Source organism: Centruroides vittatus, unplaced genomic scaffold (genome assembly GCF_030686945.1).
Source record: "Centruroides vittatus isolate TY-2023 unplaced genomic scaffold, ASM3068694v2 contig_3147, whole genome shotgun sequence".
NCBI lineage: Eukaryota > Metazoa > Arthropoda > Arachnida > Scorpiones > Buthidae > Centruroides > Centruroides vittatus.
Window position 1 is genome coordinate 56329 of NW_027122027.1, and position 13662 is coordinate 69990.

The 13662-nt window shown below is 31.5% G+C and overlaps 1 protein-coding gene across 1 annotated transcript in view; it reads left to right on the forward strand.

Moving 5' to 3' along the window:
- LOC136973356 (3'-5' RNA helicase YTHDC2-like) overlaps positions 1-13662 on the forward strand; it is an 84113-nt gene that overhangs the window by 46803 nt on the left and 23648 nt on the right. The window contains 2 exon segments of the mRNA XM_067268090.1: positions 3640-3893; positions 10330-10445. Coding sequence (XP_067124191.1) covers positions 3640-3893; positions 10330-10445 — 370 coding nt within the window.

Sequence of the window (13662 nt, forward strand, 5' to 3'; positions counted from 1 at the left end):
ACTCACAGAGTATTGATTTGCTCTTTGGTTCAATCCAGCCACACACAAACATGAAACAAGTTGGATTAAAGAAAAAGAAAAATACATTCTTGATACAGTAGTCATGCTCTATGTTGAAATAAACATAAATAACATTCAACATGCAGTATAAAGAACATGTAGTGCAGAGCACCCTCTGCACTACATGTTCTTTAAGAGCTCGACAAGATAGGATGAATTTATGTTATTCCATTTCATGTTGACATGTATGACATTATAGGCACCTTGATGCCACAAACATACAGTTGGAAACATCTGGTGCAGACAATATTTACAATTTCTGTTAAAGAAAATTTACAACTTTGCATCAGGACTTATCTAAACATTTTACATACATACAGAACAAGACAATGTTCCCACAAAGTAACAAAAGTTTGTTATAGATACTTCATGGGATCCAAAGAATAGCTACTTATAAATTCAATCATGCCATGACAAGCAGACAAACAACAAAGAAACCTATATGTAGCATACATAGATTACAGGAAAGAATTCCACAGCAATCCCATACTTATGATCATTGCATACACTATATCTATACAAAAATATATGGTGGCCATAATTAAAGTTTCGCTATTCAAAGTGCTCTGTAGTTATAAGAGGACTGACAAATTTAAACATCCACAAACTTGGTTTATAGATTCAAGCAAACAATTGCCGTTTATGTTGACTGTCACTTTACACCATGCTGGAACTGGCTGACTGCCATAGTGGGAGTTACAGGCCATGGGTACTAAGTCGTTTCCAGTTGATGCCATAATTTAGATATATATAGTTCTGAAAACAAAGATTGGACAGAGTCTAGGTAGCATAACTGGCAACACAACTACACGGTAAGCAGGAGTTGCAGGTTCAAGACCTGCTTTGGGTTGATTCTTTTCTTCCAGAATCTTCTAAATTAATTATTAAATTTATCAAGAGATGGCTCCTAATATCTATATCCAAGACAAATTACTTGAAATTTAATTAGTAGCTAATAGCATTTATGTGGCTTGATGTAAGAGGATCAGTACCAAAATTTGTATACAGACTATGCAAAGAATGTGGAATAGAATTTTGCCAAAAAGTTTAGTTCAAAAATTTGCTAGGTGTGCTTTACAAGAAAATACACAAAACAAAACACAATACATAGTGAAGACTAACAGATTTTCTTCTCCTCAGGAAGAAAAACTGAGCCATGTTCAGAATTCCTGCTAAGTCTAGTTATGCTGCAGTACTGAACTCATTTCTAATCAGGTAAATCCAGACCAAAATTTTTGAGCATACTGAAAGTTATAATAAGAATAATAGGCTTATCTCTAACACTAAACAATAGGCAGAAACATTATTTGGTGTGAATAAAAAAGTATGGACTATTTATTATAAAGCTCATTATATCTACATATGAAATACAGTATATTATAATTAAAAAATATAAAAATTTATGATGATAATTCAAATTTTGTGGGCCTTTGACACTGGGGGGGCCCAGAGCTTAAGTCCTATTAATCTCTATGTAGATCCACCTCTACTGTTGATGCTGACTGGGTATCGCAAGCTTTCGATACAATCTGGTCGTGTTAAATGCTATGAATGATGTCATGCGTGCGCACTTGTTTGCTGCAGCAAACCTCCACACGAGCAAGCAATAGAGTTTCCACAAGCCTCGCACCGACTTAAAACGGCTAGCTGCTAGCTGCCAGTGTAAAAGCAAACACATATGATAAGAGTTTACACGTTAGAGTAAATTATTATTGGCATATTTGTTCTCATATAAAAAGTACATTGACGGTCAAAACTTTCCCTTAAGCATGTGGCACATCTTAAGCAAGCCCAGAGAATTTGCCCATTTCTAATCAATACTTGACTCCTCCCTCTGCTAGAATTCTAATGAGTTCTGTCAGCTTGTTTTGTCTGTGTTAACTTTTAATAGTGATGTCATTGTTTTTGCCTTGTATGATTTGCAAGATGGCTGCTCATTCCAGATTAAATATACATTTTTTATAGTGGTCATAAAATTATTATAATTATAATGATTTATTTTATAAAAAAATTGCAATAAAATGTAATGATTGTCATTCATAATTTTTACACTTAGTCAGTCTAACTTGCTAACTCAGCATAGTGTTTGAGGATACTTTTGTGGTGATTCGTGGCGAGGTGTAATATGTTCCGCGAACGAACCGATACAAAATAAACAAATCAGATTTTGCTTTTAACAAGATATGACTTTTATTTTCGCCAGAAAAGAACAAAACAGGTTCTTTGCGAATCCCAACTTTACAAAGTAAAACGTTGTACAGGCGTTCTGTCTCTTAGTATACAACAATGGACACGTTCGAAACGGAACCCGACAAAGTCCGACGCGTGCAGACCTTAAAACTAAGCTTATCCAACTTATGACTGTAAGAGAAGAAAAAGTGAAATTAGGTAGAGGTAGAAATAGGAGAAGAGTGAAAATACCCAGGATTTTCTTTTCTTTGTATCTCTGCTTTGGTGGGACACTGCTCTTGAGTCCTTCTTGATTATTGTGAACTTTCCGTTCCCTCGGTGAATTTCTCGTTCTGCCATAATTTCTCTTTAGCTCTCTCTACGATAGCCTCGAAAATTTCCCCTCCTTTCTCAGGCCTAACCTTTTCAGCTCGTAGTCTCTGTTACTTTTCTTTCTGCTGCTAACCTTTGCACACTGTTCGAACTCAATCCTTTGTCCACCTTCTCTCTCCGCCGTCCAGTCTAAAAGTGACTCCCCCGCTCCCTTCGAACCCCTCGGGGTCTTGCTCTTCTATTGTTTCCGTTGTTTACTTCTTCAAAATGGTAATCCCACCCAGAGGGTACAAGAAGTGGAAAGGAAAGTTTTAGAGGATAGATAAAACAAAGAGACAAAGAATTATTAAAACTAACTTATATTACATATAAAAAATATAACTACGCGAATAATATGGCCGACGGCCATACTTTGAACATTTGTTAGCATTATTATCCTGGCTGATTAGATTTCTTACTTCGCATTCTGCATTATTGAACAAGGCTCTGGTTTGACATGTTGAGGGCCCTAGTATCCAAAGCCTGGATTTATGAAAGAAAATGAATGGAATAAAAAAGGAAGGCATACGTATATTTGTTTTTGATGGTTTCAAAAAAATTACAATAGCAATTTTTAAAAAAATATTGTTGCTAAGCTTATACAAAGGAAAATCGTTCATTAAGTTCATAATTATAAGTTAAAATTGGTTGGTAGATAACCTGCACTTGCTTTCAAAATGGCTTCTAAATATATTTACAGATAATCTGTGAAAAAACACAAGAATTTACTGCATTTTTATGAAAATTTATGAATTCAAATACATTATCTTAACACATCTTTTATCTTGCCAAAATAATTTTATTGAAAACTAATGCTTTTGGCCTACAGAATAGGCCGAAAACGTTAGTTTTATCGAAAACTATCTCGGCAAGATATAAGGTGTGTTAAGATAATTTAATTATTTGCCAAACATGTTCTGTTTAACGAATTCAAATACATTTGATTTATAATTATGCTAAAATATCAAGGAAATATAAAGTTTTAAATAATAGTATACTATTATTTAAACATTTTAAATTTATAATTTATTATTACAGAAAAGAAAGTAAAGTACGTTTTCATCCATCATCTGTGTTAAATAGAAGGCCCACATCAAGTAAACAAACTGTTGCAGATGTACATGCTAAAGTAGTATCTTCACTTCCTTGTGATTGGTTAATTTATGAAGAAATGACAAGAACTGGTCATATTGCTCAAGCAGAATGCTGCACATTGGTTTCTCCTATTACAGTTGCTTTGTTTGCGGGACCAGCAAGACTACCATTGGATGCTCTTCATGAACCGGATCATAGTAAGAAATCTTCAGATTAAATTTTAGATAAAATTTATTATAGTTTAGATTTTTTTGTTGTTGGATATTTAAAAAATGAAGTATGATCATTCTATATTACTATTTGAATAGTCATCATACAACGTAACTCCTTCATTTAGAAGGGACACTTCAAAATATATTGTTTCCTATAAATTGAGTGCTTTCAGAGCCGTGCTCCATCCTCGGTTTGAAACCGTACCAATTCTCTATCGAATAGAATTGGTCTGGTTTGAAAGTTTTTAAATCACGTATACAAGCCCTTAATTTCCATCACAAAATCTTTGCTATGAGTGAGAATCAAATTTTACTAATTTCTTCACAAAATTAAAGGAAAGAAATGAAATCATAGTTTGAATGATGACAAAAGTCCTTCAACATCAAAATCTGCATCATGAACGTCCACAGAATGTTTAAAAGAATGTAGGGAAGGAAAATGATAAATATTACAACAGGGACTGGCAATATCAAGAATAGTAAAAATTTGTTTTTCTGCTATTATGAAAATTTTAATTATCTTGGAATATACATAGGCAATTGTTTAGTCATGGACAGTTACACTTAGATCTGTCAAAATATAGATCAAAAGCCAATAAAGAATTCAAAGTGAAAGTGAAATTAAAAATGATGCTTGGAAAGAAGTTTTATAAAAAAAAATTTTTTCATTAAAATTTTATTCAAATTTATGAGAGCTCTATGATGGCTTTTTTTTCTGCTAGACTTACTGCACCATCAATTAGAAACAAGACAATCTTTATTAAATCACATTTTTATTTCCTAGAGTATGCATTTCGGACTTCGATTCCCTTATCGACTCTTTGTGATGTAAATGGTTATGAAAAGCACAGAAATGGTGACGATTGATAAAATACGGATGATGATTATTAATGTATAAGTATTTGCTATAACAATAGGTAGAATGTTAATGATTTACCAGAACAATATATATAACATAGATGTAAAAATTGTGAACTTACAGTAGATATGATGGTACGATACATAAAGTAGTAATAGCAGTGAGAGGCAAACAATATACATAAAAAAAGTACACTGTTAAAACCATGAATTGGAAACTGTTTTACCATTAAAACAATAAAATAGAATGATGAAGTAAAAAGTAAAAATCATGTGCATCGTTAAAAGAGTGAGATTATAAACTTATTTACGGTAAAATCGTGACACGATGAAATGATTCACAATAAACAAGAAATTTGTGGCCATTTAAACACTCCCCCTTTCCCCCTCATGGCCCTCTTGGTCAAATATGGATATCATGTTTCGTGTAATTTTTGACCAGTATTGTTATTCGTCGTTTTGTCTTTGTTTTTTAGTATTTCTAAATGTTCTCCTTTTTCGTGTATTGAATTCTTTTTTAACAATTTTCACGGTGTCTTTAATAATTTGGCAACCTTCACTGTTACAATGAACTGCAATAGCCAAACTACTATTATTATATTTAATTGCAGATATGTGTTCTTTAAACCAAACCTTTAAACTTCTGCCAGTTTCACCTATATAAAATTTAGGTACGGTGCAGCTACAACCGAGTTTGTAAATTACATTTCTCTGGTTCCATATATTATTATTATTATCATGAGCATTTATCTTCCTATTCAAACTAGGGATTCTTTTCAAGCACTAAAATTATACCATATTTGTTTGATTTAAATTTGATTCTTTCAAAAATATTTTGTTTGTATAAAATTTAGAAAAATTTATAAGTGGTGTTGTTGCTTTCATATTTGTGTTCATTAGTTTCCCTATTATTGATCTAGTTGCTGATTATGCATTTGCTGTAACCATTCGTTAAAAACATTTTTATTATTGGGTTGTTCGGAAAGTAATTTTGTTTTTTTATTACTAGAGGAATTAGATGTATTTTTACTGGCCAATTTTATTTTAAACCACATTTTCATTATATACTTTGACAGCTGACATTTTAAGGCTTATTTGTAAAAAATTTTTGTTTGATTCTGTACAATTGTTTTTTTTTTGGTGACCCATCAAATATGGAAAATCGAAAGCATCATTTTCGGCATATTTTGCTTTTTTATAACTAAAAAATCAAAAATGCCGTTCAAACAAGAAAAAAATTGTGGTACATGTTTGGAGAAGATGCGTTGAGAGAAAGACAGTGCCAAAACTGATTTAGAAAATTGCGTTCTGGCAATTTTAATATCGAAGATACACCACATTCTGGATGGCCATTCGAAGCCAACGAAAACAAAATAAAGGTACCGATCGAAGCGATCTGCCGTATAACAACGCGTGAAATCGCTAAGAGATTAAATCTGTTAAATTGAACCATTTATTATTACTTAAAACGAATTGGTTTCGTTTCAAAGCTCGATATATTGGGTTCCTGCATGTTATTAACGAGAGATGCTCTATATGGTTGGATTTTAAAGAAATTTTTTTTTTTGAGCTTTTATCAGACAATTTAACAATTGATTCGAAAGTGTACTGCCGTCGAGTAAACAAATTGAGTAATATCATCAAACAGAAAGGCCAGAATTGATCAACAAACAAAGTTTAGTGTTTTACCATGATACAGTAGAGTCATCCGATTATGCCGTACCCCAGATCGACCGTCACGTCGGTTAACCGATCGCGTTCTAGTTGGCAAATTCAAATGTCCGCTAGTGATGTGTCGCTAACAATATATTCGGCTATGTCTTGGCTACTTTAATATTATTGTTGTTAAATTTTTGCGTGTTTTAAGCTGGCAACAATGGCTCGACTATGAAAGGGAGGCCATTATTTAAACGAGGCTTAATTTTCTAATTATGAGTGGTTGTTTGTTTTGTGTGGATTTTTCTGAGGACTGTGTGTCGTGCTGAATCGGAATCCGTTTTCCGTCGAAGATATAAATTTTGGACTCCTTTTTCTAATGTATAGGCCTAGTTTATGATAAAATATGTAATCACAAATAAAACACTTACTGGAATATAAAGAATGAAAACAAAACACCTTGGTATTTCCAGCAAACTAGTAAAATTTAATAAAATAAAAACGTTTTCGACTATTTTTAATAGTCCTCTTCAGTTAGACTCTTTAAATTGAAAATGGAACATAAAATAGAATGCTTCTTTAAAAAGAAGAATTAGAACAAAAATAGAATGCTCAGCAATAACATCATTTAAATTTAAAATAATAAAATAAAAATAACATGAAATAAAAGTAACATAAAAATAGTACAAATTAAACAGTAAAATAAAACAAAGTATTAATATAATTAATTGTTGTAGTAAAAAGATTTCCATGCACTAGAAAGACTATCTACATCTCTATGGTTGATGCAACCTTTGGTATTATGGGCTTTGTAAATCTCTAGTTTTTCAATGTATTTAATAAGATGTTGTTACTGGCATATTGAATCTCATTAACTGACTGCTGTTTTAATTCAGAGTTAGTTTATGTCGGTGCTACCATGAGGTCTTTAAAACAAAGGTTGCAGGAGCATAAATATTCAATTACTAAACACTTGGACAGTACTGTCCTGGCAGCCTTCTCGCAAAAGAACAAGATGTCAATATTTATTGGGATAAAGCTTCCATAATTAAGACTGCCACTAACAAACATCTTATTAAATACATTGAAAAACTAGAGATTTACAAGGCCCATAATACCAAAGGTTGCATCAACCATAGAGATGTAGATAGTCTTTCTAGTGCATGGAAATCTTTTTACTCAACAATTAATTATATTAATACTTTGTTTTATTTTACTGTTTAATTTGTACTATTTTTATGTTACTTTTATTTCATGTTATTTTTATTTTATTATTTTAAATTTAAATGATGTTATTGCTGGCATTCTATTTTTGTTCTAATTCTTCTTTTTAAAGAAGCATTCTATTTTATGTTCCATTTTCAATTTAAAGAGTCTAACTGAAGAGGACTATTAAAAATAGTCAAACGTTTTTATTTTATTAAATTTTACTTGTTTGCTGGAAATACCAAGGTGTTTTGTTTCGTAAAATATGTAACCCGAGTATATTTTTTTTTTGTTTTATATTTCTTAATATACAGTACAGTACTGTATTTATTTTGTGCAAAATAAAGAAATAATTTTTAACGATACAATAACGACGATTATTATTTTAAAAAAAAAAGTTTGTTAGGCTTAACATTGATGAAAATTACACGTGAAGTAGGTAGGTTAATAGCGATATACTAATATACTTATTACATGGGATACACTAATATTCTAATATACTATACTAATGTATTTTTTCATACTTTTCGGTTATCCGTTTTTTTCAGTTATCCGACCAACCCCGGTCCCCAATTGAGCCGGATAATCGATGCTGTACCTGTAATGCCAAATTTCACACAAGTTTGGTAACTTGTCAGAAACTGTTATAGCTTAGATGGGATGTGTTATCACACCAACCGTATTTGCCAGATCGGGCACACTCAGATTATTACTTGTTCCAGTCTATACAAATTTTTTTTAACTGTAAGACATTTACTTGAAATGACAATGTCAAAAATCACTTGGATCAGTTTTTGAAAACAACGATCAAAATTTTTACGAATGTGAAATCGTGCTACTACCAGAAACAATGACAACAGGTATTTGACCGAAATGGTCAATATATAATTCAATAAAATATTTATTTATTATAAGAATATTGCATTTATTTTTCTATGGAAAAAACGAAATTACTTTCCGAACAACCCAATACATTATGTATTTCAGTTGTTTTATCAATTTCATCAGTGGTACGTTGTATGATTTTGTTAATATATACATGTAAAAAATGTTTTTCTTTATGTAACTGGGTACTTCAGAAGTGTAATGCATCACACTGTTTACGGTGCACGGTTTTTTGTATTTTTTAAAAGTGGTTTTGTCGTTTAGTCTAGTGACAAGAATGTCTAAAAAAGGTAACTGGCAGTTATTTTCAGGTTCTAAGTCAAATTTTATATTTGTGTCTATTTTATTTCAGTTCTAGAATCTGGTCTGCGTGTATGATATTATTATCGTAAACAATGAAGCAGTCATCCACGTAGCGTTGTAGATCTATAATGCACGTAATGTTGGAGACTTTCCTATCAATGTTGGACATGCTAAGTTGGCATGCTAAATGGGACTTATTACCAAACCCATTGGGATGCCATCATTTTGCCTATAGAACTTATTGTTGCTAATAAAGTAGTTATTTTCTAACATAAGGATTATCATGTCTATAATCCATTGGTTACAGTTATGAATTTTCAATGTTTCTAAAATTCTGTTATGTTTTATCAATGGATACATGTTGCGTATGTCTAGGGAGGCTAGTCTGTAACTTGGCTTTCTTTATTTTACATCAATTTGGTTATAATAATAAAAAAAAATAATTGCTTACACCGATGACATTAAGATTTTATCCAATGATCCTTCCTCCCTTCAGGTTATTATCACTACATTCTACATTCCACTCCACTTTTGCCAGCTATAATCTAAAAATCAACATCCATAAAACCGTTATTATGTGCTTTTCTCTACTTCGCAATCCCTACCACCATTCCATATTTATTGATTCTTCTAAAATAAACTATGTTCAGTCTCATTGCAATCTTGGTATCATACTTGATGAAAAATTAATATTCCACGATCATATCTCTTACATTATTAAATCCCTTGCTATTAGATGTGGCTTTATCTGGCATTTTTGCAAAAAATATTTCTTCAAAGGCCGTACTCGGAACAATTTTCTTACTAATTTTCAGCCAATAGTCGATTATTGTTTACCCATCTGGGCCATGGCTGCCCTTATCTGCTTCAAAAAATACAATCTGAATTAAAGTTTATTTTCTGATATACAAATTCTGCAATTTATCCTTTACTGATAACCACGATGTGACAAGAGTTTGCCTTGGTCTTCCTAATCTTTCTGATCTTTTAAAATATTTTGATTGCATTCTCTGTTTTAAATACTTCAAGGGTTTCATTTCAAACTACTGGTTAGGTCTTTGCATCCCAACTGTAAGAACCCGCAGTACATCATGCTTCTTCATCCCATATTTTCGCCTTTCTCTCTCACAAACATTTTTTTTTTTTTTTTTTACCGTATAGCATCTCACACACAACCTGTGGAACTATACCTATATTGTGATTTTAACTTTTTAAAAAATAAATGTAAATCTATTTTATATAATACATAATATAACTTTTGTTTCGCTTTGTTGATAATTTTTATTATGTCTTTTATATTTTGTTGTTATTTTATTGGGGATTATTAATTTCTTGTTATCAGGGGGGTAGAATACAATCGTCTCTGACGTTTCCAAATGTACTTAATAAAAAACAATAAATAAATAAAAATATTTAAATTATATTTATAAATATACATAGATATAATTTATACTTTATTATTACTTTATATATGTTTGTTTACTTGATGTGGTCTTCTGTTTTTATTCTGTAGGTCGTCTGGAAGGCTACACTGAAGATAGTGATAGTGAAGTAGAAGAAAAGAATGATGGACAAAAAACAGCTATGTTTAAACTGGATGATTGGATATCATTTAGAGTTGAACCAGAAGTAAGTTTATTCCCCTATTTTCCTGCAAATATGAGGGTAAAATTTGAGGGGCATTAGACTTGAAATGAAAAACATGAGTTGGTGTATTTTTTTTTTTTTTAACATATTCCTCTTGTAAATTCAACACACTGGACCAGTGGTGCCGAAGTGCCATTATGCCTTTTCTGTAATGATCGGCTTAAGATACTGCTCTGTTGCAGCAATAACTTCTTCATCCAATTTCTTTCCAGCAAGGAAAAATTTGAGCTTGGGGAACAGGTGAAAATCACTTGACACTAGATCTAGTATGTATGGTGAGTGGGGAAAAACTTGGAATTGCAATTGATCCAATTTCTCTCAAACAATATGACTTGTATGAGAAGATGCATTAACATAACGGAATAGCTCTGTTTTTGAGCAATTCTGGGTTTTTTTTCAGTAACTGCTGCTTTAAATTGGTTCAAAAGAGCAGCATAGGCCTATTGATAGTTTGGCCCTTTGTAAAGTAATTATTGAGAAGTATCCCCTTTGAATCTTAAAAAGTCATGACCAAAATGCTCCAAAGCTTTGAATATGAAAATCTGGTTTAAAAAGTTTTATTTGGGAAATTTCGAATTATCAGATAAACAATGTATGGAGCATTCAAAAGATTGACAAAGAAAAATTGAAAGATGATATTGTAAGAAAAGTTGAACTAAGCCAGTGTTGTGACATGCTGCTTCTTAAATAAGTTTTGATTAATTTTAGTTTTAAAAAACTTTGTTCTGCTGTTGTTGTCATTGCCCATAAAAAATAAGTTAAAAAAATGAGGCATGCTGCAATAATGTTGGAGAACCTACTCGAGGGTGCAGTGTGAATTAAAAGTAGTTCAGCAACTTTGCATATAGAAGTGATGATTTCTTTTATCCGAGTATAAAAACACATTTTAAGTCGAAGCAATTGAGGTCCAAAACTAGGCAAAATGTTGGAGGGATATGCCAATTGTAACAATTCTGATCCTTCCGGAATATTTTTATTAGATGATGAAACAAGATATGCAGGTGATAAGCACTTAAAAAGTGTACAAAATTGTCGAACGGATTCAAATCTAATAGTCGGTTGATTACGGTAGAGTGTCGTTTATTCGAAAGCCAATCAACCAAAATGTCAGTTAACCGAAAGCTTTCCAGTTGGACTATGTCGTGCTTAATCGAACGCTTTTGATACTAGATTAACTTCGAAAGTATAATTTTCTTATTTTATATTTTTCAATATATTTATTTTGTTTGTACAAAATAAAGAAATAATTTTTAGGGATACAATAGCCATGATTCTTATTATAAAAATTTTCATTAGGCTTAAAATCGACGAAAATTCAATGCGAAGCGACACGCAACAGAGAAAAATTTCAACATCGGATAGCTTAATATATTTTTTTTGTACATAATCGGTTATCCGAAAAATAAGTTATCCAAACAACCCCACTCCCAAGTGATTCAGATAAACGACACTCTACTGTAATTACTAAATCCAAACATTTTTTTACAAATGTTTTTACAAATTTTATTTTGCTCTTTCTAAGTTGGTGTCCTCGTGATTCGTGCGCCTAGAGCACTTTGTTCCAACTGCTCCAAGGTTCCAACTGCTCCAACTGCTTCATTTTATAATGTCAAGTGCAATACCATGGTAATAGAGCAACACTTCTTGCTTTTACTTCCACTGCTAGATTTACTATTATGTTTTGGACATATCTTTGAAGCACTAATTGTAAAAGTTTATAAAAAAATTGCAAACAATAGTGAAAAATGTCATTACTCCAATGTTACCAACTTCCAAACAACCTAATGAGTGGTGATGGAATGTCAGAATTCACACAAAAACAAAAATTATGATATACAATAGAAATAAATCCATGGTAATTATTTATTAAAAGTTTATTATTTATTACTAGCTAAAGACTGACTTTGACACAATCCCATGACTAGCAAGATAACTTCAGAATTCGTGCAAAATTTAAGTTTTAAACGTATGGTCAAATTGTAAGTTTGTAAGTATGGGAGCTCTTATATGAATATCTGTTAACCAGATTTTTCTATTAATGCCAAACAATTGTCAATTTACACTGGGCTATAATAATGCAACTAATTACTAATTAAATATCAACCAATTTAGCATAGAGATAGGCATTAGGTGCCATCTTTTGATAAATTTATTTAGCATTTAATTACAGTAGTCCCGCTAATCCAAACATCACTAATCTGAATGTCCACCTAATCTAAACATGTTTCAGTTGGTGGAGAGGACATTTTTTAGCTTGCAAAATATACATCTTTTTGTATTTTCCAGTTGAATTTAAATGGTATTAATAGCATTATTTCAATTATTCAGTTAATTTGAAAATCTGCTAATCCAAACAGGGCTCGGTCCCAATTAGTTCGGACTAGCAGGACTCTGCTGTAGTAATTAGTACCATCATTATAACCTGATGTAGTCTGGCAGTTATTTGACATTTTCATTTGTTGTCAGAAAATTATTTGCTAAAATAAGTGAAAGACACAAATCTTTCATTTCTTTTAAGCAATGGTTCAAAACTTCAGTTGCAAGTTTAACTCTCATTAGAGCCTGTCATAACATTCACATAAATATATGCTTTAGAAATTTTTGGAGCTATTTTATCACAGTTTACTGAGTTAAAATTACTGAGCTATTTTATATTATATAAACAATATAAAATATTACATTTTTTGATTTGTTGAGTCTTGGTCACAGACTATTGCTACTGTTTTAAATCCTGTGTGTTTTTAATTATGATATCAAATACTAATTTTTTAAAAATTTTTTCTCGAGTAAAATAGTGCTCGGAAAACTGCCTGCGGAGTTAAAAGCCTGCGTCATACTGAATGTGTATGAAAATAGTGTGAAATATGCAATTGAAAAACTGTGGAAGGTTATATCGAAATTTAAGTACGTCCGGAAGCGATGATTGGCTTGGGGTCTGGGTGGCATAATTGGTAGCACATTGCACAGCAAGTGGAGGCTGCAGATTCAAGCCCCCCGGTCAGTTATTTTCTTCCAATGTTCTAAATTATTTATTAAATTATTAAAATTAAAATTATTAATTTAGATAAGAGATGGCACCTAACACTTACCTCTAAACCAAATTCATTTATTTGCAATTGTGTCAAATAGCCATGAAGGTAATAATACAATAGTACAAAATTAGGTAATAGCAATTGATTTAATAAGAAATGATAACACA